The sequence below is a fragment of the Phoca vitulina genome, unplaced genomic scaffold (genome assembly GCF_004348235.1).
Source record: "Phoca vitulina isolate PV1807 unplaced genomic scaffold, GSC_HSeal_1.0 scaffold19, whole genome shotgun sequence".
NCBI lineage: Eukaryota > Metazoa > Chordata > Mammalia > Carnivora > Phocidae > Phoca > Phoca vitulina.
Window position 1 is genome coordinate 10988600 of NW_022589722.1, and position 25996 is coordinate 11014595.

The 25996-nt window shown below is 37.0% G+C and overlaps 1 protein-coding gene across 1 annotated transcript in view; it reads left to right on the forward strand.

Annotated features, from left to right (window-relative positions):
• The window catches only part of CFAP54 (cilia and flagella associated protein 54), a 291990-nt gene that overhangs the window by 235101 nt on the left and 30893 nt on the right, over positions 1 to 25996 (forward strand). Inside the window, exons 62-66 of the mRNA XM_032416199.1 lie at positions 3509 to 3682; positions 5206 to 5426; positions 9655 to 9825; positions 22041 to 22150; positions 25817 to 25958. Coding sequence (XP_032272090.1) covers positions 3509 to 3682; positions 5206 to 5426; positions 9655 to 9825; positions 22041 to 22150; positions 25817 to 25958 — 818 coding nt within the window. The remainder of the gene's footprint in view (positions 1 to 3508; positions 3683 to 5205; positions 5427 to 9654; positions 9826 to 22040; positions 22151 to 25816; positions 25959 to 25996) is intronic.

The following is a 25996-nucleotide window of genomic DNA, read 5'->3' on the forward strand; positions in this document are numbered from 1 at the left end:
TAAAAATGTGCAGTTCACCATTGCTCTTTCTTTCTGAGATTTACATCTGAGTATTGTCCTCTGCCTCCTTTGTATCCTCTACCTGGTGACAACTACTTTGGGCACAATGCCATGCATCTTGTGGTTTGGGGTTTTAGTTCTTTCCTGATTTATTGAAAATAGTATTTGGGTTTTTGTCACTTGTTTTTTGTGTTGTTTTGGGATGATTTCCAGGAGAAGAGGACATGCCAATACTATATGGACACCTTTGCTGGAAGTCACCACAAAAATATTTTACCGTATTATAACATAAATATGGAAAATCACACAAATCATGAAAATACAGTTTCATTCAATATCATAAAGGAAATGCCCATATAACCATCATGGGTCAAAACTAGAACAAATCTAGTACCCTACAAGTCTACATCATACCCCCTTCTGCTGCCTACCAACCCCCTCTTTTTCCCAGCTTTATTGAGATATAATTGACATAAAACAATGTGTAAGTGTAAGGTGTACAATGTAATGATTTATATATGTATACATTGCAAAATAATTACCACAGTAAGGTTAGTCAACACATCCTAATTAATGGCCCTGCTTTCTGATTTCTAACACCTGGATTAGTTTTGTCAGCTTTTGATTTTTGTGTAAGTGAAATTATATAGTCTGTATTCTTTTGTATCTGTCTTCTTTTGTTCAACACTATGTTTGTGTAGTTCATTCTTTGATGGATATAATAACAATTTCTTATCCATTCTATTGTTGATAAATATTTGGGGGTTATCGGGAATGATGCTTCTATGAATACACTTGTATATGACATTTTTGTGTACAGATGTACACATTTTTATGTATATACCAAGGAATAGAATTGCTGGGTCATAGGTATATATATTTTCAACTTAGAAGTTCTCCAAAGGGGTTTGAATTTAAATTTTACCTTGATGACTAAAAAGGTAGGATACTGTTATATATAGTATTGGCTTTTGTTTAGTCTTTTTTGGGAACTCCTTATTCAAGAATCATGCCCAGTTTTCTTGGGAGTTTTCTGTATTTTTCTTAGAAATATGGAGAGATTCTTTCAATATTCTGGATATGACCATTTTATAGAGTATATGTGTTGCAAATATATTTTACCCCCATTCTGCTAGTGGTACTTTTGATTATACAAAGTTTATAATTTTAATGTTGTCCAATTTATAAATCTTTTCTTTTATGGTTTATGCATTTTGTGTTAAGTTTTAGAAATCTTTTTCTATGCAAAAGTCATAAAGATACCCTCTTATCTTTACCATCTTTTTTTTTTTTTTTTTTTTACTTTTCACATTTAGATCTACAATTCACCTAGAATCTATTCTTGTATATGGTGTGAGGCTGAAGTCAAGATTAATTTTTTCCGTATGATATACAATTAACCCAGAACCATGTATTAAAAAGACCAACCTTCTTCACAACATTGCAGTGTCACATCTGTTATAAATCAAGTGCCCAAATATGTGGAGTGAGAGAGAAAGGGAGAGGGAAAGGCAGAAAGAGAGCAAAAGAGAGAGAGAATCAATATGTTCTTATATTTATCTCATCAGGGAAATAAATATAAGAATATTTTGCAAGACCACAAGGAGAGATGAGTGTTCACATTGAAAAGGCCTACTACATAACAAGCAGAATGAATGAAAAAGACCTAGGCCTAGATGCAGCATGAAATTTTTAGTCACCACAAATAATGAGGAGTTCATTAAAAACATTATAGAGTAGGGAAGATGGTCAAACACAGGAATGAGTATTTGACCAGCATCTGGCTTCTCCCCAGCAAGGATGGATACTAGAAAGCAGTAGAATAAAGCTTTTAAAGTTTTAAGGAAAAATGAGTTTCAACCAAAATCATATATTTAGCTAAACAATCAGTCAAGCATGAGATCCTTATAAGGACTCAACTGGTTTTCTTTTGGTGAACTTTTAAATTTTTATTTATTTTTTATTTTTTTATTTTTAAGATTTTATTTATTTATTTGACAGAGAGAGACAGCGAGAGAGGGAACACAAGCAGGGGGAGTGGGAGAGGGAGAAGCAGGCTTCCCGCGGAGCAGGGAGCCCAATGTGGGGCTTGATCCCAGGACCCTGGGATCATGACCTGACCTGAGCCGAAGGCAGACGCTTAACGACTGAGCCACCCAGGCGCACCTTGGTGAACTTTTTAAAGTAAGTGACTAGCAAATGTACCTCAGCACACAAAGGTTACAAAGAAAAAAGTATGTAAGATAGGAAAAAAAAAAAAGAGAAAGAAGGAAGGAAGGAAAGGAGGAAGGAAATGGGATTAGGGAGAGGTTTGCACAGTATTCTAAAAGTACTGGGAATATTCTGTTTGCTAAACTGGTTGGTAAGAGCATGGGGATTCATCTTATTATTCAAGAAAACATACATAGACCATTAACCATAAAAGATTCTATTCATCTTTCTTCTTTTCCTTCCCAGAGGCAGCCATTATCCTAATAAAATACTGTATATTTGTGTGTGTGTGTGTGTGTGTGTGTGCGCACATAAATAATACAAAATATTACACTGAGTTTTTTTCAAATTTATACAAATGGTAGTATATTCTATGTATCATCAGGAATCTGCTTGTAACTTGGTATATGTTGTCATGATCTATCCAGGATCTTACCATGCTCATTTTAAAGATAAGAAAATTAAAACCCAAGAAGTCAAAAGCCCAGAGAGACCTACGGTGCAGAGAGGTTCAAGGTCACACATCTGTGAGAAGTACATCTGGAATTTGAACTGACATTACACTATATACTTTCTGCGTTATAGATCTAATTAATTCATTTTGCATGCCATCAAATGAATAGACTTCTGTTTATTTTTCTAAGTTTCCTTTTTTTTTTTGATATTACAACAATGGTGTCATGAATGTCTTCCACAAGAGTCCTCGTACACATATACCACTTATATGAGTATCTGCATTTTTAATTGTATAAAATCCTGCCAAATTGCTTTCCAAAGAAGTTGCTCTCACAAGTAGTTTATGAAGATACCAGTTTCCTCACATTATTATCACTATTTATTATTTTCAGATCTTAGTATCTATCAATTACTGAGGGATGGGAAATGGTATTTCATTTTAATCTGCATTTTTCTGATTTTTAGTGACCCTAAAATTTTGGCTTTTGGGTCTCCTTTTCTATGAGTTGACTGTTGAAATTCTTTGCCCACTTTTCTGTTGGACTCTGAATTTTTCTTTATTGATTGGTGCAAGGTGTTATACATATTCAAGAAAAACCATTCATATGTGTTCTAAATATTTTTTCTCAGTCAGTGGTTTGTCTTTTAACTTTGTGTTTGGTGTCTTTTGTGATACAAAACTGTTTTTTTTTTTTAATCAAATGTAGTCCCATGTGTCAGTCTTTCCTTTATGGGTTGTGCTTTTTTTTTTTTTCTCATGTGGTTATTTTTCAAGGAAAGCATAATATTTGTCTTACAAACTTTTTTTCACTTACTGTTATTATTATTTTTTTACTTTTAGATAACTACCAAGTGGTCTTCCCCACTGGCAACACATGCTCGTATCAAACTGACGGAGTGTGTGGCAACAGAGATGCTAGAAAAAAACCTCAGACTAAAGTGGATATTACGTGGATTCTTCTCTTGCGCTACTATATTCATCTGCAAAGGATTAATAATATGAGCAAACTGCTAGGTAGGTTTTTGATGTGTTAAGAAAAACACATTCTTTTCCAGTTCTTGTTAAGTCATGTTTCTTATTTGGAATTTTAAAATACTATTGATAATCTTTTGGAGTGAACTCTCATCAGAATATGAAAATTGTAGGGGCTCTTAACCTGAGATACACAGATCTTTGGGTGGAATAGTATTTCAACAAGTCTGACTTCCTCTGACATTATATATATTTTATTTCATGTATTTAAAAATGTTATTGTAAGGATGCATCCAGAGGCTTCCCAAGACTGCCAAAGTGGCCCATGGCTCAAAACAGTTAAGAATCAGAGTGATCACAATGTGACAGCTTATAAAATGAACAGGATGAAATTTTGACTTTAAGGAGAGAATGTTCCAGTATTCAGTATGTAAGAGGACAAATATATGACTTCAGATAAGATGTAACTCCATTGAGTTGTTTTGTTTTATTTAGTTTTTGTTGTATCATCAATGCCGTCTTAGGAACATCCAGAAAAACTGGTATAATCTGCTTCGTGTTAGTCCCTCTTGTGTTTGTGACAATGTATGTTGTATTTTATCTGTGCCCATGAAATTGGTGATTTCGTGTTGTTCATCAGTGCAAATAGTCGGAAAAGACAGTTTGACCCATGTCAGGGCCCAGTGGTGGAGAAGCCAGCAGGGTAAATAGGCTGAGTCACAGAGTGAGTGACTAAGCAGGGTTATCAGGAGTTATCGTGGGATAGACAAGCATTCAGAGAGGTGTCAGGTATAAAAGGTACATCATGAGAAGGGCAAGAATAAAAGAAGTTCGATAGCAAAGGATGCGAACGTGAGCCGGTACAGCATACTCTGGCAGGGCCTGCCCCATGTCAACTCAGCTCACCTTTGAATTCACCTGCTGGCACCTGCCATGTCACGTGCCCACATTTTACTGCTTTTCTGCCCTGCGCTCCTCCTGAAACTACTGAGACTTGCTCAGCCCTGTCAGGACAGCCCAAAGTGCCAGGGATTCCACACATACTTATGAGGTAGGAAACTGGTAGAAAACATTCCAGCTTCTCGGTCCCAGACAGTTCTACATGTTATTTTTCAGAAGGTCTTCAGCAGGACTGAGCCCTGATTGTCCAGAGCTACAGCCCATCCATTAACTCACTCTGTTGGCTCTTCTCTCCATCACACTTTGTTCGTTCTCTCACTTATGCTCCTTGAGATCACTTTTCAAATAAATGACCTGCACCTAAGTTCTTGCTTTAAGATCTTTGTCGGGGTAAGTCCCAAATAAGATGACTACATAGAATATTTTGCATTGTCAAGAATTAGAACCTAAAGCAATATCCTCACACCCTTCTGAAATTTTCTTCATTCCTGTGGCAGGAAGCAGTTCCATTAGTGAATAAGCTTAAGAAGAGAGGAATTACACTGGCAGCCACTAGCTGAGGTGTGTGATTTACAGGGAGAGCAGCTACTGAGCAAATACCAACAATACTGAGACTGTTCTGTTATCTAACATGACTCTAAAGTAACATATTTTTCTTCCCTAAGCATCTCCAAAGCCAGGATCTGGAATTTCATTGCCAGATGATACACTTCTCACGTCCCTTTTCAACTCTGGGCTGATTTTGCGCCAAAAAGAAATGCATTTTTTCCTTAAAAGATTTTTACAGCTGTATTCTTCCTCTTGTATTGATGAATTTCCAAAAGAACTCTGTAAAGGATTGGAAAATACACTTTTTTCGGAAAAAATCTCATCTGATTCAGTCAAGGTACTGTTTTCAAACATTATATATTTTTGTAAAACTTCTTAGAATCATTGTTATATTTCTGAAGGAAGCACATTTGAGAAAACTCAAGTGGACGTGGTGTATTGTAAATTTCTAATATGTATTTATAAAATGAATAAATCAAGTCATTTGCATTGAGTTCTTTCCAAACAAAAAAAATATCAGTCATTTATTTTGAATTATCTTGACTTTGGACTTCACCATATATTGCTTTCATTTTTTTGATATAGACTTGCCCATACCAGACACGTCCATATTTCTAAGCCCAGAGAAGTGACCTGAAAATGTGACTTCTTCCAAATTGAGAACCTTTGCATATCTTATCCTTCTAGATTGTTGGATAGATAATAATATTTTCTTTTTTTTAAAATCACTCTTTTGAACAAAAAAGTGAGGTGACTAGTAATAAATTGTGATTTTAAAAAGTAGTGGGAATACCTACTAAGAGATAATTTAAGAATTCATTTATTTTTATTTATTTATTTGACAGAGAGAGACACAGCAAGAGAGGGAACACAAGCAGGGGGAGTGGGGGAGGGAGAAGCAGACTCCCCGCAGAGCAGGGAGCCCGATGCGGGGCTCCATCCCAGGACCCTGGGATCATGACCTGAGCTGAAGGCAGACGCTTAACGAATGAGCCACCCAGGCGCCCCTAAGAATTCATTTAAAGAAGTGATTCTCAGGGAGAGTTAGGGAGTTGCTCTCAGGGCAGTGTATTAGAATCCACATGGGAGGATTTTTTGAGTTAGTTCCCAGATACTGGGATATTGGTATGCCTAATACTTAACACCCCTATTTCTTGCCCAGATTATAAATCATTTGAGAAATAAAAGAGTTCAAGAGTTTGGGATTAAAAAAATACCCACCCTTATGAGTCATAATGTTGACATTGCAGGATATGGTTTATATTTACTGGCAAATGGTCTTCCTAAAAGCAAATAGCAAAGTAGACAGATTTTGCCAATTCAGCTGTGTTGTTTTTGTTTGGTTGGTTTGGTCACTACAGGCCCCCTTAAAATCTGTGGGGACACAGACCCCTTTAAAATCTGTCTCATGGGGATGCCTGGGTGGCTCAGTCCTTAAGCATCTGCCTTCATCTCAGGTCATGATCCCAGGGTCCTGGGATTGAGCCCCGCATCGGGCTCCCTGCACAGCAGGGAGCCTGCATCTCCCTCTGTCTGCTGCTCCCCCTGCATGTGTGCTCTCAATCTCTCTCTCTCTCTCTGACAAATGAATAAAATCTTTAAAAAAAATTAAAAAAAATAAACTCTGTCTCATGAAGGAGCAGAGAATATTCACTCTCTACAAACCATTCTCTCCCAAGAAGAAAGAGCATAATTATGCATATCCAACATTTCTTTTTTCCCCAATTCACCAATCAAGTGGTTCTCCAGGGGAGGGAAGGGAGAGGGGGCAGAAAGGTCAGGAATGTACTATAAATGTCTGGCCCTCTGCTGGGAAGGAAGCAGCAGGAGTGGGATGAAATCATTTCCATCTAACACCAGATCCCGATTCACCCCTCTAGAAACTGTGACTCCCTTTGAGGATTACTGCCAAGTGTCCCAGATGCCTCAGGTATTCTGGCACAAGACGCAGAGAATGAGAAGGTGGAGAACTATAGTTTTGTGAATGTATTCTTGTGACGATTTTGTATGAGTTTGGAAACTAATAGGTGTGATTTCTTAATATTCCAAAAGGAGCTCTGCTTGAGTATTTTAGTATTAAGGGCAGCCTACCATTACCCATTTCCTAAGCATGATGCTCCGAACGTAGAACCTTGAATACGTTGTAAATATATGCAACACTTCTAATGGCAGCAGTGTTATCAGAGATGGTTGTACCCTGTTCGCTCTTTTTTTTTTTTTTCTTTAATATAATTAGTGTAACACTTTCCCAGAATAATCGGCTCTGGAGATCACTGTTGCTCGTCTGACAGGTGCAAGCCACCTAATCATGTGTTCATTTCACTGGGGTAGACAGCTAACGAGCATAGAGCCTTTTGGATTTTTTAAAAAAATAAACTGCAAGCTTGGCTGATTTTTATAATAACATTTTTGAGCTTTTAATCACTCAGGAGGCTATTTCAATCAAACTCTTCCCATAAATTGATACTTAATCCTGCTTTTCCTCCACAAAGAGGTAGATGTCTTTCCAGAGCGATCATTGCTAGGTGTCAGGCTCATCAGTGTGTGCGTCTGCATATCGTTAGGTCTATTGAAGCTCTGTGATGGAAAAACAAAGGTGCCAAACAAATTACATTAAAAATTCCAAGAAAAAAGGATATGATTAAAATTATGCACAATGCTGGGTTATTCATGTTTAGACTTGTCATAAGGTCGAATATTTGACTAGTGTAAAGTGACTTGTCATTTATAGGACTGTGGCAAGCAAGACTTCTCCTGGTAGGTCTGTTGTTTCATTCCTTTCAAAGAATAAATCAAACATATAGAAAATATTCAGTGTATGGTCCATCAGTTAGCATATATGCTTAATTCCATTAGCAACTAGATTTTATGTTTTTTTAAAGATAATGGAAAATTAAATGCCTATTTTGATACTGACTTTTGTTACAATTTACCATTATTAGACCATGTTAATAAATGCTATATATATTAAAATAGTAAATATTTGCTTATTATTTTTCTCTGCTTAGTTATTAAATATGAATTGTTGCTCAAATAGTTGTCAGAACCTCTGAAAGGCACTCAGATATGAAGAAAATTAAATTCCAAAATTATTTTTGGAATCAATTATTTACCTGAATTTTTGGTGAATTGCCTGGCATAGAATTAATCTTAGTTTAGCACTTTTAAATGATTATTTAAACCTAATAGTCTTGTTTATTGTTTATTTTGGTCATGTTTTTAGTATCATAGTGCTAATAAATGAGGATTCTGGCTTAAAATATCCTTTTATGATGATAGTCTCTAGACATTTTTGAAAAGTTTTATCTTTAATATTACCTTTCAGTCATGACATATTTTTTCTCTTATCAGTAGACAACTTGAAAGGTCAGTGTCTTTATTTCTCTTTTTATTTTATTTTGAAGACTCTCATTGACAGTCTTATATTGTATCTTGAACAAGCTCAGAAATAATGGGAGGTACAAAGCCATACAGAAGCACCAGGCATTTCTTACTGGCCACTTACATGTTCCCCTTCATCATCAAGCCTTAAGATACCTTAGATGTCAAAAGTTCAACAGAAGAATTGCTTCCCAGCTACCATATTATAATCTTGGGAATAACAAGTTAATTTTGAAAATACTTTGCACTCCATTAAAGAAAGTCCTTTTCAGATTTGAGGTATTATTATCACTATTATTATCTCTCTGTCTAGACTGTTATTTTTTTATAGCAACCATGCTTTGCTTTCTGAGCTACTTTTAAAAAAAACTGAATAATTTGCGAAATTGCCAGTTGCATTCCACACATTTATGTTTCCTGGAAACTCCTGATTCAGGGACCTGGTTCCATCAAAGCTAGGCCCAGATTCACCAAGACTGAATTAACAAATCAGCTACATTCATGTAAAGAGGGAATGAGAGTGATTGATTTTAATATTTTACAGCAAAAACTGTCTTAATTTGCATATGACACAGAAAAAAACTGCTGTTGGAAGGTAGATGTTATTTATAATCATACCCTCAGTTTATTCACCACTGAATAAATAAGAAAAAAAAGAGATATTCTTAGAATCTGAGGCGATCTTGAGACTGAAATGATAATATTGACATTTTTCCTCTCTAGATCTTTACTCTGGGAAAGTCACCAAAGTGGAAGACATTTGTTGAGTCCCATGGTTTTTGTTTTTTTTTTTAAAGATTTATTTATTTAGAGAGAGAGAGCCTGAGCAGAAGAGGGAAAGAGAGAGAGAGACAGTCTCAAGCAGACTTTGCACTGATCTCAGAGCCTGACGCAGGGCTTGATCTCACGACCCTGAGATTATGACCTGAGTTGAAACCGAGTTGGACACCTAACCAACTGCACCACCCAGGCACCCTGAGTCCCGTGGGTTTTGAAGCGTATTTTTCTGTAGTAAAATCTTCTCTGGTAATTGGGGACAGTTTTAAAAGTGACACTCATAAAACAAACTAAGACAATTCCCAGAGTTTTATAATGTAGCCAATACTGAATGGATATTGAGTGAATGTTTTAAATATTGCATGAATTTATTACCAGCAATTAAACTGTTTTTGATTTTTCCCTAGTTATGTCATGACAGTTCTCTACACTCTGATTTATCATTAAATAAGCTCTCTGCCAGCCCATCTTCTGGAGATGTGTCATCAGTTATGAAGATACAAGATTTAAACGAAGAACTTTGCTTTCAGTGGTACATTCCTCCTCTAGAAAGACCTCCAAAGGACACAGAACCTATGGTATGTAATATAATCACAAAGCTAAATCTTATATTTAGATGTAAAGTTTAACTCGACCATTAAACTTGAAAATAGAGAACAACCCCTTGTCATATAGATGAAAATATACAGCAATATAGAATCTATATTGTCTAGTAGAATGAGTCTGAAAATAACTAAGAAATCAGGTAAAGTCTGACTTGAGTTGATCATTTTTCCTTTTTCCTGATCTTCAAGGGAAACTTTCCAGTGTGTCACCATAATATAGGATGTTTAACTTTTTTTTGCAGCCATTCCTTATCACATTAAGGAAGTTTTTTTCTACTGTCTACTTTGCTAAGAATTTTTATCAAAATCTTTTGCTATGTCTTTAAGATTATTTTATAATTTTAAAAAATATAGTAATTGATTTTTAAAATATTAATCAGTCTTCTGTTTCTGAGATAAACTCAAATTGATCATATATTAATTTTATTGGATTCAGTTTATTAAGGTTTTGTATTGGATTTTTGCCACTGTTTAAGGGTAATACTGAGTTACAAATTTTCATTTTCATACTATCTTTGTCAGATATATTTTGTATAAAGATTTTGTTAGACTTATAAAGTGAGTTGATAAATATAACCGTGTTTTTCTATTTTCTGGTGACATTTCTGTAAGTTTAGAGTAAACTTTTCCTCTCAAATATTTGGTAAGAATTCATCAGTAAAGCCGTCTGACCCTAGTGTTTTCTTTGTGAAAAAATTGAAAATTAGTAATATAATTCTCAATAGTTTGAGGCAGTCATTAAGCACTAGTACTCATTTACTAGATGCCAAAGTTGGTATCAGTTCTGATTGGGTCAGTATCTGTTCTAATGGTTAGTACCCATGTCAAACCAAGTTTTAAATATTTTGACTATCACCCCTATTTATAGAACATTGGAGTTTACTGTTTCTTCTTGAGTCAGGTTTGTTTAAGTTGCTTTATCTAGGAATTTTTTCATTTTATTTAAAACTTCTCTCATACTTTTAATCTCTCCATTGTATTTGTATTGAAGTGTCCCTTTTCATTTCTTACATTGGTTGTTTGTGTATTTTTTCTTGATCATTGTCACCAGAGGTTTCTCATCAGTTTTATTTCACTAATCCATATATCTTTCTTCTACTTTGTTTTTGTTTTGTTTTGTATTCTTTTCCTTACTCCTGACTTCTTGAGATAGATGTTTGGCTTAATATTCAGTCCTTTCTTTCCTAATGTATGCATTTGAAGACTATGAGTTTCATTAAACATTGCTTTGGTTTCATCCCACAAGTTTTTATTATAGTATTATCATTAGCATTCAGTTAAAAATAATTTTAAAATTTTTGTTACAATTTATTCTTTGACTCATGGGCCATTTCAACATGTGTTTTTTACATTCCAAACTACATAGAACTTATATATATTTTATATATTATATTAGAAAAATATATTGTATTATATATTGTATTATAATTTGTTTTTTATTCTTAGATTATGTTGTTCTGTGATAATAAAAAAAAATGCTCTGTATGATTGATATTGTTGAAACCTGCATATTTTCTCCAGGAAAGGATTTATTGTGTAAATATTCCATTGCTCTTAAAAGAAATGTGCAGTCCTCAGTTGCTAAGGCAGTATTCATATATATACCCAATAGGTCAGTTTGGTTAGTCTTGTTCAAATCTCTATTCTTGTTTGTTTGCCTTTAATTTTTTAAAATCAGTTATTAAAAGAAGTATATTTAAATCTATCGCAGTGATTGTCATTGTTTAGTCTGTCAAATTTTGCTTTACATAATTTGAGACTGTGTTCTTAGGTGCAATCAAATTAACTGTTGTATCTTCTTGGTGAACTGAGCATTTTATCATTTTGAAATGACTCATGGCCTTTTTGTAATAATGTTTTTTTCCTCATAAAGTCTGCTTTGTTTGATATTACTAGAGGAAAATGACTTTCTTGTGGTTATTTTCACAGTGAAACCCTTTGCTTTCAACCCTTTTGTGTACGTGTGTTTTATGTTTTTATCAAAGGCATGCATTTGAATATTTTCAAATATAGTCTGATAACATTGTATTTTGACTGGGGAATTTAATACATTTACATTTAATGTAAATGCTAATATATTTGGTTTTAAATCTGTCATGTTATTTTGTGTTTTTATTTGTCTGAGCTCTTCTGTTTTTCTCTTTTCCCTTCTTTTGGATTATTTTTATCATTTTCCTCTATGAGTTTTGAAATTGTACACTTTTTTCAATGCTTTTAGTGGTTACCTGCAGGACAGCATACATACTTATCAACATCTAAAGTTAATAAATATCTTTTTCACTCTAATGACTTTTATATTACTGTACATTTTCTTTTTTAACCCAAAATAATATTATTTTTAATTGCTTTATACAAGAGTTATTTCCTTTAGAATTTTCTCTGTATTTACTATTTTCTTTTTTTTTTTTTTTTTACTTCATCTTGCATTTTAGACATTTTATCTAGGAACACTTCTTTCTGTTGAAGTATATACTTTGGAATTTCCTTTGGTGAGGATCTTCTAGAGGCAAACTCTCAATTTTTGTTTGCCTGACAAATGTCATTATTTTACATTAATTTATGAAATACATTTTTATGGAGTAGGTAATTTAAGATTGGAAATTATTTTATTTCAGTACATTGAAAATGTCATCTCCTTACTTCCATTGTTGTTGTTGAGAGACAAACTTTTACTGCTTTAAAGTATTGAATTTTTTCACTAACTGCTTTTGAATTTTCTCTTTTACTTTGCAGAATTTTATTGGGAATGGCTTACTTTTTATTTACTTTGCTTATATTAGTGTAGTGGTTAAGAACACGACTCTGGAGCCAAATTACCTGGGTTGGAATCCCAGCTCTGTCACTTAATAATTTTGTGATCTTCAGTAGATTGGTTAACTTTTCTGTATCATAGTTATCCTTTTCTGTAACTAGAGATAATTGGGTAAATGCCTAACCTCAATAAATAGTAGTTGTCATTTATTATTATCTGAAACTATTTTAAAATTATTATGCTGTCTTAAAGGTTAATAACTTCAAATATACATGTAATATACTTGTTAAACATTATTTAAAACTTCTTTTAAAATTTAGCAACAATATCTTCTTATAGATACTTTAGCTGCCAACATTGTATAGAAAAGAGAGTAAACTGTGCCTTACAGCAAAATTAAAGTACATAGCATATAGGGAAAAAAACCTTAGTTTGCCTTTAAGTGCCCTTCATAAATTTATATCACACATGTCACTCCTTGTTTTAATGTTCATTATTTTTATTTTTATCTAACTCTGCATCTTTATCTTTATCCACATCTATGTCCATATGCATGGAAAGACATTTGCACTAGGGCTCACTGGGGAGCAGGTGGAGATGGGGGCAAGTATTTAGAATCAGTTTAATATCAATCCCTGAACAATTGGAGAAATAACAGTGATTCACATTCTAGGAGAATCTTGACGAGAGGTCAAGCTTTTAAAAATGGAACAGTTGGTCACTACAGCCATTTGCAGAGGGACCTTCCACCATAGCATTCCTTTGATTGCTGCTCTCTCTAAGAAGAGCCTCAGGCTTTTCCCCATTAAGCAGTTGCCATATAGTTTTGCCCTGTTCAGCATTTTTATTTGCTTTTTGCCTCCTGCATTGGTCTACTCTTGCATTTTCCAGCTCTTGAGTGCTGTCCCCTCTAGCTGTGCCTCTGGTAGCTTCTGCTGCTCCTTGACCCATGTGACCCTGTCAGATTGTGAAACCTCCTGGGCCTACCTCTCTTTGCTCTTGAACACACTTCTCTCATTGGCCTCTTCATTCTGCCTCCTTAGGCTAGCAACCTGCTGCTAACTCTTGGTCATTATCTCTCTTTCTACTCATACAAAAAAAAGGAACTTTAACATATCACTCCCAGGAACATTTAAAGCTATTTCTCACGTTATGAAAGTATTCTCTTTCCCACACTTTCCATGTCAAATCCTTGCCAGATATTCCATATACTTTTAAAAATAATAAATCTGCATAGTCTCTTTTGGGGAATTTAGTAATGTAGTTTTCAATTTCTGGATCCAAGAATACTAATGGACCGTGGAATCAATATTGTGTGGGTCTTGAGTCGTATTTTTTTTTAAAATAAATTAAGAGAAAAAACGTTTTCTGAAATTTGTTTCATGATGTTGTTAAAAACAAAATTTCTCAGATTGACTGATCTTCAGCATATGTCAGAATTTATTTACTTGCTGGCAAGAGAAATAACCAAGTGATTAAAGAGTATATTCATTCAGGGAGGGTATGGATGCAGAAGGATTACATATTTGGGAAATAGAATGTTTACCTAAGGAGCTAATTTTAAAAAATGAGGAAAAAAGTATAAACTATAAAGTTCATTTTGCAAGCTCATAGAAATATCACATCCATATCAGTCTGAGACAGAGTGACCTGAGAAGTTAATGCTATGACTCTATCTGTGGCTGATAATTAGAGTAACAGGGTTTTATCCATCAAAAATTGTGTCTGATAATGGACATGGAAGCATGAACTGGGGCAGAGATTAGAAGGAGAATACCAGCTAACTAATTCTGATTTAAACAGGTTGCTAGAGTGGTTTTCTTATGCCACAAGCAAAGACACAAGAACACAGTTTTCCCATTTCTTAGTTTGGGGGCATTTTCCCCCTTTTTGGTAATAAATATTGGGTCATGATGAAAAATGTAGTTGCTCACATAAATTTCAGTCAAAAAATTGGGAAACACTGACTTGGATGGACTAGATCTCCTCAGACCTAAGATTCTATCTTTTCAGAAGATAACACTGAAATTTGTTTGATGATTTAAATATTGGTGTATTTGAACATTTATCTACTCATTATCTTAGTGTAGAGTTTCATGTTGAATAACTGGCTAAAGTTCATGAAACTACAAGATAATAGCAATAGTGAATGTAGAGCTTAGTATATTCTAGACTCTTTGCTTATATTAACTTCACAACAACTCTATGAGGTGGGTACTATCATCAGCCCCATTTTACAGAAGTGGAAACTGAGACACAGGATAGAGGAATGCTAGTCGGCAAGGAATCAGGATAGAACAATCTGATTCCAAGTCTGCACTCCTAATATGGTGCTTTGTTGAGTCCTCAAGAGTGGTCCTGGCTGCAAGCACTTCTAGCTTCTGGGTGGGATGGTGATGAAAATTAATATCTGACCTATGGTGTTGGAGTTTCCCGGGACTTAGAGGATTAACAATGCAGGTTAACATCACTTGATTCACCTACTCAGTCCTCTTCAGTTAATCTAGTATCTGAAGCAGAAATACTGGTAGGAACTAAGGATGCTGTTGGCAGCAAAGTAGAAAACCTGGAACTAGGGACTTTGACATAAAATTTTTAGATAATTAAGAGAGCTAAATATTTCAATGTCACAATACTTTTTAGAGTTAAGTTTATAACTTGGAAAAGTTTAACTTCTTGAGTATGGGGGTAGAAATTGTATTATCCTATTTAACAAAATTTTCTTTAGAAGAATGTAGTAGAACCACATTATAAGCTCTTCCCTGGAATTTTATTACAAACTAAGCATCTTTTGAACAATTTCAGTATCTTCTAGAGGCAGACACTAAAGAGGTTTCAAGGGGCAATCATTTTAATGAACCTCCCAGACAAAGGCTTTAAAAATAGTTGTGAAGAATGGCTCAAAGACGCATAACTACAGCTTAGCTTACAAAGATGTAACTACAGCCAGAGTTTTGATGGCTCAAATTTGTCTTAAGAATACATCTTAGGACCTTTAACTTAATTCTACCTCATCTTCTTGCTATTTTTAGCATCCAGAGTTCCCAGTAGGATGCTCTGGATCGCAAGCCAGCCCAGGTTTAGAGTAAGACTTGAATTATGTTTATTACTTGATCAGACTCAAAGAAAGGCAACTTGGAGCTAGCAGGGAGGAGGGGCAATAAAGAAGCAGTAGTGGGACCTTCCTTTTGGTCTATGAGACCTAATTTGGAGGGAATCAAACTGCTGCAAAGGCTATTGTTTTGAGTGCAGCTAGACTGTCCAAGGCACGGTATTCAGAGGCCACAGAAGATTTAGGCAGACAAACATAATCAAGTGCAAGAAGTCTGATCAAGCAAAGCACTGAAAATTAGGACTCCATGTGTCAAGTGAAAACACAGAGTTGGATAGAACTGGAAAAGTTCATGGAGAAAAGTCTATTCACTGTAGAGATCCAACCAGTCTGGGAACAAAAGATATGGAGCTGGTGATCTTTTCTGGAGATCTTTATAGCCCTGGTTAGAGCCAGACTGTATTTCATGGTCCCAAATAAGCAGGCTGTGCATTCAAGATAAGCTCAGTCCTACATCCTGAAGGAAGAGTTAACTAGGTAGAGTTAACTAAGGTAGAAAACTACCAAGTCATAGTAAAGGCAGAAGCTCAATGTTGTCAGTGCCGATGTCAGGAGTGCTGTAACTCAGAGATCATACAGATGCCCAGGGCTTCCCTCTGAGGTGCCCTGGATTCTGGGTCTTGTTAGCCAAGTGACTAGTGAGAACCTGGTGCTGCAGATGAGGCCCAAAATTACACCCTGCTTCTGGGAGCTGGGGAAGACAAAGGCTGCAAAGGAGGCAGGGACTGGCATCTGAGAGTCAAGAACCAGCAGCCCTGGCATCCCCTGGAAACTCACTAGAAATGCAGAATCTCAGGTCTCACTCCAGACCCACTGAATCAAAATATCTCCCAAGTAATGTATACACGTTTAACTCTGAGAAGTGCTGGGCTAGACCAGTGCTTCCAAAGCACCCCACAGCTCTAATAATGATTCTCCAAGAAGCTACTGCATTGCGACTTAAACCGTAGGCTCCACGGGAAAGCTTCTCTGGCTTCTCTTGGTACCACCCGAATCAAATTTCAGAACTGAAAAGAAAGTAGGAGAACGTCTATCTGATGTTCTCATTTTACAGATGAGGCAGCCAAGTCCCATATGGGTAAAGTGACTTGACAAATGCCACAACTTACTAGTGACAAAAATGAAAATGGGGACCTGAGTCTTCTAGTTCTTCATGTGGATTTCTTTATAACGTGCATATAACTTAACTGCTTACTAACTAATTAATAAAACATTGATTGAGTGCATACTATATGCCAGGCATTTTGTTAGGTGATTAAGGTACCAAGGTGAGGAAGTAATGAATCAACTCCATCTAGTAGAGGAGGGGCTCTTTTTTTCACCCATTGCTGGGCTGTAAGGGATTCCCCATTCAAGCCAATTTTAAATACATATTCCTCAACTTTTGTCAAAAGCACATCACTTCTTTGCCATTGAAAAACAAGTCTTTGCAGAAGTGAATAAGGGAGCATTGGAAATTTCATCATGGGTGTATTGTCTCCTGCAGAATCCAATCCCGAGTATGCAAGGTGTTATAGGTTGACACTTACCCCTGAGGAGTGAGGACAAGTTGGGAATAGAACTAAGCACATGGATTCAATGAGGACAACCTGGGAGGTCAGACAGAAAGCTGCCTTGGGGTTAGCAGTGAGTCTAAAAGAATATGGAGAGTGAGGTACCAAGCAAGTTAGGGTGAGGAGCCAGGAGTGGTCATGAGGCTCACAAGCACAGCAGTGATGCTCTAAGCACTTCACATTGACTCAATGAATCCTCACATGATCCATGGGATGGGGATTACCACATCTCCATTTTACAAATGGGAAGTGAAGGCACAGCGTTTTCATAATTTGCCCAGATCATACAGCCAGTAAAATGGTGGAGGCAAACCCAGGCACTCTGGCTCCAAAGCCCAGGCTCACAACAAATATGCAAGTGAGTTTAGCATTTTGTTGTTTATCTACTGCCGTATTTTATCCAAGTCCAGTTTGATTTCCGACTGTTATACTTTGAATTCAGTTGTGCCATGCTCAGTTAGAAAAGGCTTTAAAATTGTATTGCAAAGCCATTGACAAGTGTCAGCCTGAGGAGGGAGAAAGTCATTTTCATTATCAGGGGTTAAATATAAAGTATGTTATCTATTTAAATTTTTCCACTAACACACTTTGGGGAGCTTCATTAGCTCTTAAGAGATGTAATGAAAATTTCAGAGATATGAAGATATTAATTAACATGTAGCAAGTGCTACAAGCACTACTAAAAAAGTACAAGATGTCACTCGTGTCCACGGAGATCTTGTATGCTAGCCTGGGAGTCAAGGTTAACAAACACAAAACAAGAGCAAACACCATAGGACAGACTAACCTCTCTGGGACTCATTTCATTTTCCTTTCAGAAATGTTTCATCAAAAATTTATCATAGTTTGAAAAACCAAATTTAAAAGACTTTTAATGAATAAAAAGAATATTCCTCTGTCTAGCTGTCCACATCTCTAAATTCCACCATCAGATACAATTACTTTTAACTCTCGCTGTCTCTGTTTGGTTGGGTTCCACCCCCCCATATATCTAAATTACATGCTTACATGATAATTCTTTGAGTGATTAACCTCACACACTACTACGGAGGATGAAGGCTAATGTCTACCTGTTTTTTCCCCCTCACGTACATTCTTCTCTTCCACACATTCTCTTAAATGAGTCCTATCACAATTCTTAAACCCATAGCCAGTGTTTACAACTATGTAAATATCACTCACAGCTGAGCCAAATAAGGTACTATTTCCTTCCTTCCTGACTTCTATCCTAAAGAAAAAAAAAACTGCTTTATTTTTGTTTAACTTGGTGTTCTCCGTATTCTAGAATCTCTCATTCTTCCTAAACTTTCAAAGAACTAGAAAGTTCTTCTCCATATGGTCAAACTCATCAGTTTATTTCTCATTCTTTTATTGTTTTCCTCTTCTTCAGAGACACGCTCCAAATGGGATTGATTGTTCTCCTGACTCAAATAACTTCATAAGAGCCCATTCACCATCCTCCTGAGAATTCCTTCATCTCTTTCTGAGATGGGTTCCCTGGGTCCCATGTTTCTATCTTGACTTGCTCTCTCATGTTGAATGAACACATTTCCAGCTTCCCAACAAAGGGTGTGTTAGAGGTTCTGATTATTCAAAGGACACACCATATAATATATTCCACAAAGTAATTCGAGGAAGATTTTGGTAAAGGATAAGGCATGGCAGGATAAAGTAAGCACAGATAACCATTAGAGAGATCCAATATGCTCAGGAACAGTTGCCAGGGTCCTTGCTCAGTTGCACAGGACACACTTCCTCTACAGATCATGAACCACCAAAATATGTTAAGATATCCTGGTCTCAAGAAAGCTGATGTCTCATCCGAGGAGGAGTCTTTCATACCTCTCTCTTCATGTAATCAAAACCATGTGTGGGACCAGATTCAGTGATAGAAATTAAGAGAACAATAGAATCCAGATGCAAATCATCAATATGTATATTTTCTACAAAAAAATGCTAACAAGATGGCACAGGCTGCCTCCTGGTGTGTTTCAGAGCCAAGGACAGGACTGCATTAGTCAGTAGGTAGCACATTTCATTCAGGTTTGGCCATGGGCCAATACCTTGACTACAGTCCCCTGAGAGGCTAACAGGTTGCAACAGATTGACTGAGATTGACCCTGTACTTACACAGAATATAAAAAAGACCTTGAGTGTCTTTTTATGATGACAAAAAGTCATCATTTTAATGCTGACTTCATTGTTCTCTAGGCATACAATTCTAGGTTGAAAATTATTTTCTCTCAAAACATGGGAGACATTGCTCCATTATCTCTGGCAATCCTGCATTGCTGTTAAGTCTGGTCCTATTCTGATTCCTAGTTCTTTCTTTTGATTTTTTTCCTCTGGAAGCTCTGGGGACTTTCCTTCTGTCCCCTGTGTTCTCAAATTCCATCATGAGCCTTGGTTTAGCTCTTTCATCCATTGTGCCCCTTTCAATCTGGAAAGTATAGCCTTTGGTTCAAGAAGAATTTTTTTCTTTGATAATTTCCCACCTCTGATTATCTCTGTACCTTCTAGAATTATTATTCAGATATTGAGTTTATTAGATTGAGTATTTTTCTCATCTTTTCTCCCCTATTACCTATGTTTTAAAATTTAGGTTTACTTCTGGGGAGATATATATTCAACTTTATATTTCAACTCTTTTGTTGATTATTTAGTTGTGATCATATTTTTGTTTTTAAGAGCTCTTTTTGTCTATTCATTTTAACAGCACTGTGTTCTTGATTCATGGATGAAATATTGTCTTTATTCTGTTTGAAGATCTCAATTATGGTTTCATTGAAGTTGTCTTCTGCTCTCTGTCTTATACCTGACTCTTCAAGTTCCTTTCTTATATTAGTTTTGGCCTCTATCTTTCATTTCATGTCTAGTGACCCTTGGTTATTCATTCATGTTTGAAGGTGCTAAAAAGTGTATCAGGTCAGACTTATTGATTTATAGACCTCATTGTAGGGTAACTGCAGGAGCCAACGGTTTCGTTGCAGGATGCTGAAATGTCAGTACCCATAGGTCTTTTCTCTTTGTCTGGTCGGTTTCCTCAAAGAGGATCCTTTTCAACTTCTGTCTGGTTTCCTACATCCCGAGCAGGGCCTGCAGTGGGGTAGGAGCTGTCTCTTGTTCAGAACACAGACTTTCACTTAATTCCAATGTTTTCTTTTTTTTTTAATTTAAGATTTTAAAAAATTTATTTGAGAGAGTGTGCATGAGTGGGGGGAGGGGTAGAGGGAGAAAATCCTCAAGCAGACTCCCTGCTGAGTGTGGAGCCTGATGTGGGGCTCAATCCCACAACCGTGAGATCATGACCTGAGCTGAAACCAAGAATTGGATGCTTAATCAACTGAGCCATGCAGGCACCCCCTCCAGTGTTTTCAGTTCAGCATCTCACCCCTGTACCTAATGTCCCTGAGAATAGATCTCTGATTTAGCCTCAGCAGAGAGGAAAATGGGAGAGGTTTGGCCAGAGAGGAGGCAAGGGAAGTGGGGAAATCTGGTTGCATGGGTTCATCGAAGGGATGGGAGGGAGGTTGTCTAAGATACCTGACATCTGCAGTTCCCAAGCCTTTCCAGGGCTCTCAGTCACGCTTGTTGTTGGCGACCCCTCTGAAGGCAGTTAGGATACAGCCTTTCCTGTTTTCTGAGTCACCCAGTGCTCTTCTGAGTACTTTCTGTCCTTCAAAGGGTTGCTAACATCTCCTGTCTGCTTTACCTCCTCTCTTCTTATCTGTCTTTGTAGATTTATGCCTTTTTAAAGGCATACTTTACTCTTACTTTAGTTTGATTATCAAGGAAGCAGAGATAAATGCATGCACTTAATCAGTCAGTTTTGATGGGCAGCTCTGGGCCTCAGCTTTCTTATATCTAAAATGAGGGTCTTAGACCAGATCCTCTCTAAGGTTCTATGAATCTCAAATTCTGTGACTATGACCGTAAATAGGTGCTATAGTTATGGAATTGACTTTAAGGGTTGTCAAAATGGAAACAACAGGGAAATGACCAGAGCATGAGTCATTAGGAGAAGTTCCACATTAGAGGTGGGGACCAGAAAGTTGTGTGTAGGTTGAATAAATGGAAAGAGGAAGGAAGCAGCGTAAGTGAGGCACAGAAGCAGCTAGACCACCGATGGGAAAGGGGCGTGTTGAGAAGTAACTAGAAGCAAGGCTGGGTATTTCCTAGGTACATATTTCCAACTTATAGAGGGCCTTCGAAGGCTGAGATTTAAACTTAATTGCAGTAAGAAATGGCACTCTTTGAAAATAATATATTATTATCAAATGACATCTATTTTCACCTCAAACTTCGTACAATTCTCATTCATATCATTCCTCTTTTTTTTTTAAGATTTTATTTTATTTATTTATGAGAGACAGAGAGAGAGGCAGAGGCAGAGGCAGAGGGAGAAGCAGGCCCCCTGTGGAGCAGGGAGCCCAGCGCAGGACTCGATCCCAGGACTCTGGGATCATGACCTGAGTGGAAGGCAGACACTTAACCGACTAAGAGACCCAGACATCCCGTATCATTCCTCTTTAAAGTGAATTGAGGGGTACCTGGCTGGCTCAGTTGGTAGACCATGTGACTCTTGATCTCAGGGTTGTGAGTTCAAGCCCCACATTGGGCATGAAGCCTACTTAAAAAGAATTGTTTAAAGTGAATTGATAAAAAAGTTTTGTCTTTCAAAGACAAATTTCTTAAAATTTAATGATATTATTTTGAGGCAAAATGTAATCTTGTAATGTAATCACATTTTATGTATTTTAATTTTTTATAGGTTTTATTGTTGTATGCATATAACATGAAGCCCCAGAATATTTCAGATGCTGTACCTGATAGCACTTATTGCAATGTGTATACTGGCTCTTTCTGGGTTCCACTGAACAGGCAAGTAATGAATGATTTTCCACAACTCTGCTGGTATTTTCATTGGAACAGGCTGTTTTAGTAATGTACAAGGTAAATCACAGAAGAACTTTTAGAAGACTTTTTTAGAAGAATCTTCCTTTTATTTAGAGGAGTATGATATTGCAGTGGTTAAGAGCATGAACTCTGAATCCAGTCCACTTTGGTTCAAATGCAAGTGGTGCCCCTTACTAACTTCACAAACTTAAGCAGGTTACTTAACCTCTCTGTGCCTCAGTCTCCCTATCAATGAAGTGGGTATAACAATAATAGTACTTAGAGTTGTTGCAGAAACAGTTCCTGACACTTCATAAAGATTATAAAGAGTACAAAGATATTGTCTGTACTGTATTTTGCCTGTAATTTGGGGTGTGTTTAACAAATAACGTGCAGCCCTGTATTGGGTTGCAATATTAAGGACAAACTCCACTACCTATCTTGTCCCACCCTTCCCCTGTGTCTGATCCTATTTTTTATTGTTCACCACGTCAACAGTCTCTGCCTCAGCCAGGTTGTCTTCCTTCCTCTCCATCAAGCGGGGCATATCTCTAACTTTTGCTCATGCCTGGTTTCTCTCTTTTCCATTTCACTTTACCAGATTCCCAGTGCATTTTTTTAATTTTTTCATTGCTTAGTTAATTTAGTTTTGATTCCATTGTTCATTGCCCTTGTGATCTCAGCCTCCATTTCCTCAGTTGTAAAATGGAAATAATATCTACTCTGCCTGCCTCTTGGGGTTGTTGTTAAGATCAAACTGGACAATGTATGCACATCCTCTGAAAGGCCAAAAGCACTGGGCCGATGTCAAGTCTCATTACAGACTCCTGCGTCTGTCAGTGTTAGCTCCTTGCCCTGCTAGGCACCTCCTAAGTGCTTAGTGAACAGAGACTTGGTGCTTCTCTCTTCTTCCCTGACGAGCCTTGTTCATGCTCCATGATTTTCATTTTGAAGGACTTCTTGGCCTCCCCATAAAAGAGAATAAAACAAGAGATGTTTCAAGAGCTGGCACATTTTCAATTATTCAGTCAATTTTCCTTTTTTTTTTTTGTTTCTTTTTCAGTGAAATGGCAGAAAATCTAGGCACAGGACAGATACCAGCACAGCTAAGCAACAAAGTTAGGAAATTATACACTTGCTTTGTACCCAGAAACATGGCAGGATTTATTTTTTAGAATCACATAATGAAAATGATTATAATTTCTGCAGAGTAGAATGTAATCAAACTGACAGAATTCTTTTTTATTCCCCAAAGTTCTTAATTTAGATGTGTTTATGAGCAGTGGTAGGTTTACTAAAATTAGGGCCGTGCACAGTCACTGAGCCAACACAGGGAGGTGCCTGAGAGTTTCTCATCTAACCTGTCCCTCGGTGGCACGGGGACGGCTGCCTGTTTCTCTCACTGAGGCTGGCACTCCTTGTGTTCTTAGGAGGGTCAAGGTGAGATCAGCATGTGGGGACTTGCTTCTTGTTGACCATCTTTCAGAAGGCAAAGTAAGAGTACAACAGGTCAGAAAAAATAGGCCCGAGAAGGAACCTGAAGAACCTTCAAATTGGGCAGTCCTCCTTCAATTGTTCACTTCACTTCCTAATCTCCAAATTAAATACTACAAGGAAAACATTCTTTGCATTTTTCTTACAGCAACAAAGGAAAAGAGAATGTTCTCATTAAACACGCATAAAGGTTTCTGTGTAGTTCTATCTAATTACGCTCTTCTAACCAAGATCTAGTTCCCTACCTACTGTCTCTGCCCTTGAGTCTCCTGCCATCCACACATTTCTACTTCTGGCTGGGTCCTGCCTCCAGGCCCCGGCAGCCCGGGAGAGTGAGTGCCCATGAATCAGTGAATGAAAGCAGAGGCTGGGGGGAGCTGGTCTAGCCCAAATGGATATTTGTTTGTGGGCCAACATGGGAGTTCAAAGGCTGGACCCAGCATTGATGTGGACAGAGAGGTGAAGATGTATATGGGCAAGATGTTGGGGCAAATGGAGTCGTGAGGCTCAGGGACCGAAGCAGAGATGCTAGGTCCTCTGATGTTGCTCCTTGCACGGGTGCCCAGCCTGCTCTGCTTGGTCCCAGCCTGCTTTTTACAGAGTTGGACCAGGCCATTTATTTTTGAAGCAAATAATACAGCTCTGGACATTTATTGACCACCTGAAATGCAAACATCAAAGAATAGTTTATCCTGCCTGCAGTTCCACATGTTAGAAAGGAAAGCTATATTATTTTTGAAAGAGAAGTAAGAATTCTAAGAATTCTTTCTCTGGGTATTAGAATCAAGAATAGTGGTTTAGAATATCATCTTTCCTTCATGGGGTTTCTTATGGTTAAGAATGTATGTAGATACCTCATTTTGTCCTTACAAAATGCTGTGAAGTAGATGACATGGGTTTTATCATTCAGTCTTGCAGTAGGAGGAATGTCAGGGCCAGAGAGGTTAGGTGACTTGTCCAGGGTCCCATGCTGTTGTGTGGTGGAACCAAGCATGACTCACCCAGGTCCTTTGAGTCCTATTTTTTCTCCAATGCATCAGGCAGCTTTTCTAGCGCTATTGGAGATGACCCATTTTTTTAATGGATGTATTCCAAGTAAACTTTTAATAACAGATCTTTACATTTTAATCATTGCCTTTTTAAAGAGAATCATTTATTAAACATACAATTTCAGATCCTCTTATTTAATTAAAGGTATTTTTTTAACCTTCTTTTGCTGAGAACCATCATTATGATAATTGAGTATCGTGCCATACTGCAGATGAGGACCCTGTGGAACATTGGAGAATTGACATTCCTGCATACATTCCTGATGTCAGTTTGCTTTCACGGATCGTTTGTGTCTTTCTCATAAAAGTTTCCCTCTTTCCCTGGATGGAGACACCCACATGGATGCAAACACACAGGCATGCACACATGTGCTATATGCCTGTAGCATAGAATCACGGAAGGCCATGCAGGTGGCTCTTTGCCTCCTTCAGCTGCTGCAAACGCTTTTCCGTCTCCTGACTCCACCCATCCGTTGGTTTACCTCTGCCTTCAGAGTATCCCCTGTTCACTGGCCTATGGTTCCAGAAGCTTTCCCTCTTCAATATAATTGCCACTGTGTCCTCTGCTTTCCTTCTTGGCTTTTGATTTTCCTTCTTTCTTGACTCTTCTCCCTACCCTTTCACCTCTGCCCTCTACAGTATACTTCATTGTTGTGGGCTCATTGACTGGCCTTTTTGAACCATGCCTATCTTGCCATAATTCTTACCTTCAGATCATCAAGGCAGTCATCAAATGGCGTTAAGATTTACACAGGAGCAAACTTTGTCATTGCCTGGACTTTCTTTGCCCACATAGATGTTTTATTTTCTTTATTTTCATCTTAAGCAATATTTTGGATGTGTGCCTTTCTGTCATTGTGCCTTTGCCAGTCATTTTATATCTATTTGAGTATATAACTAGATCATAAACATTATACAGGTTAGAATTGTGTCTCTTTGCTCGTGTTTCTTGAATGAACAAATGATTGAATGAATGATGTTTGGGAATGCCAGAAATCCAAGTGTTAAATAACTGAGGACTTACTTTACACATATTATTGATTCTGGGAATAAACGAATGCCTTTCTTACCTTTTCAAGTAAAATACATATTTATCTGTTATTTTTAGAGTTATTTCAATTCATGAGAAACTATCTAATCTTAAGCAAATAGCTGAAATATCATTGCCAACAGCTCCTGAAATCGCTTCAGATGAAAATGTATCCGAAATGCAAGAAATGGAAGAGAAATCAATTGATAAGGAAATGGAAGTAAGTTATTAAATAATGGAAAATTGTATTGCTGTGGC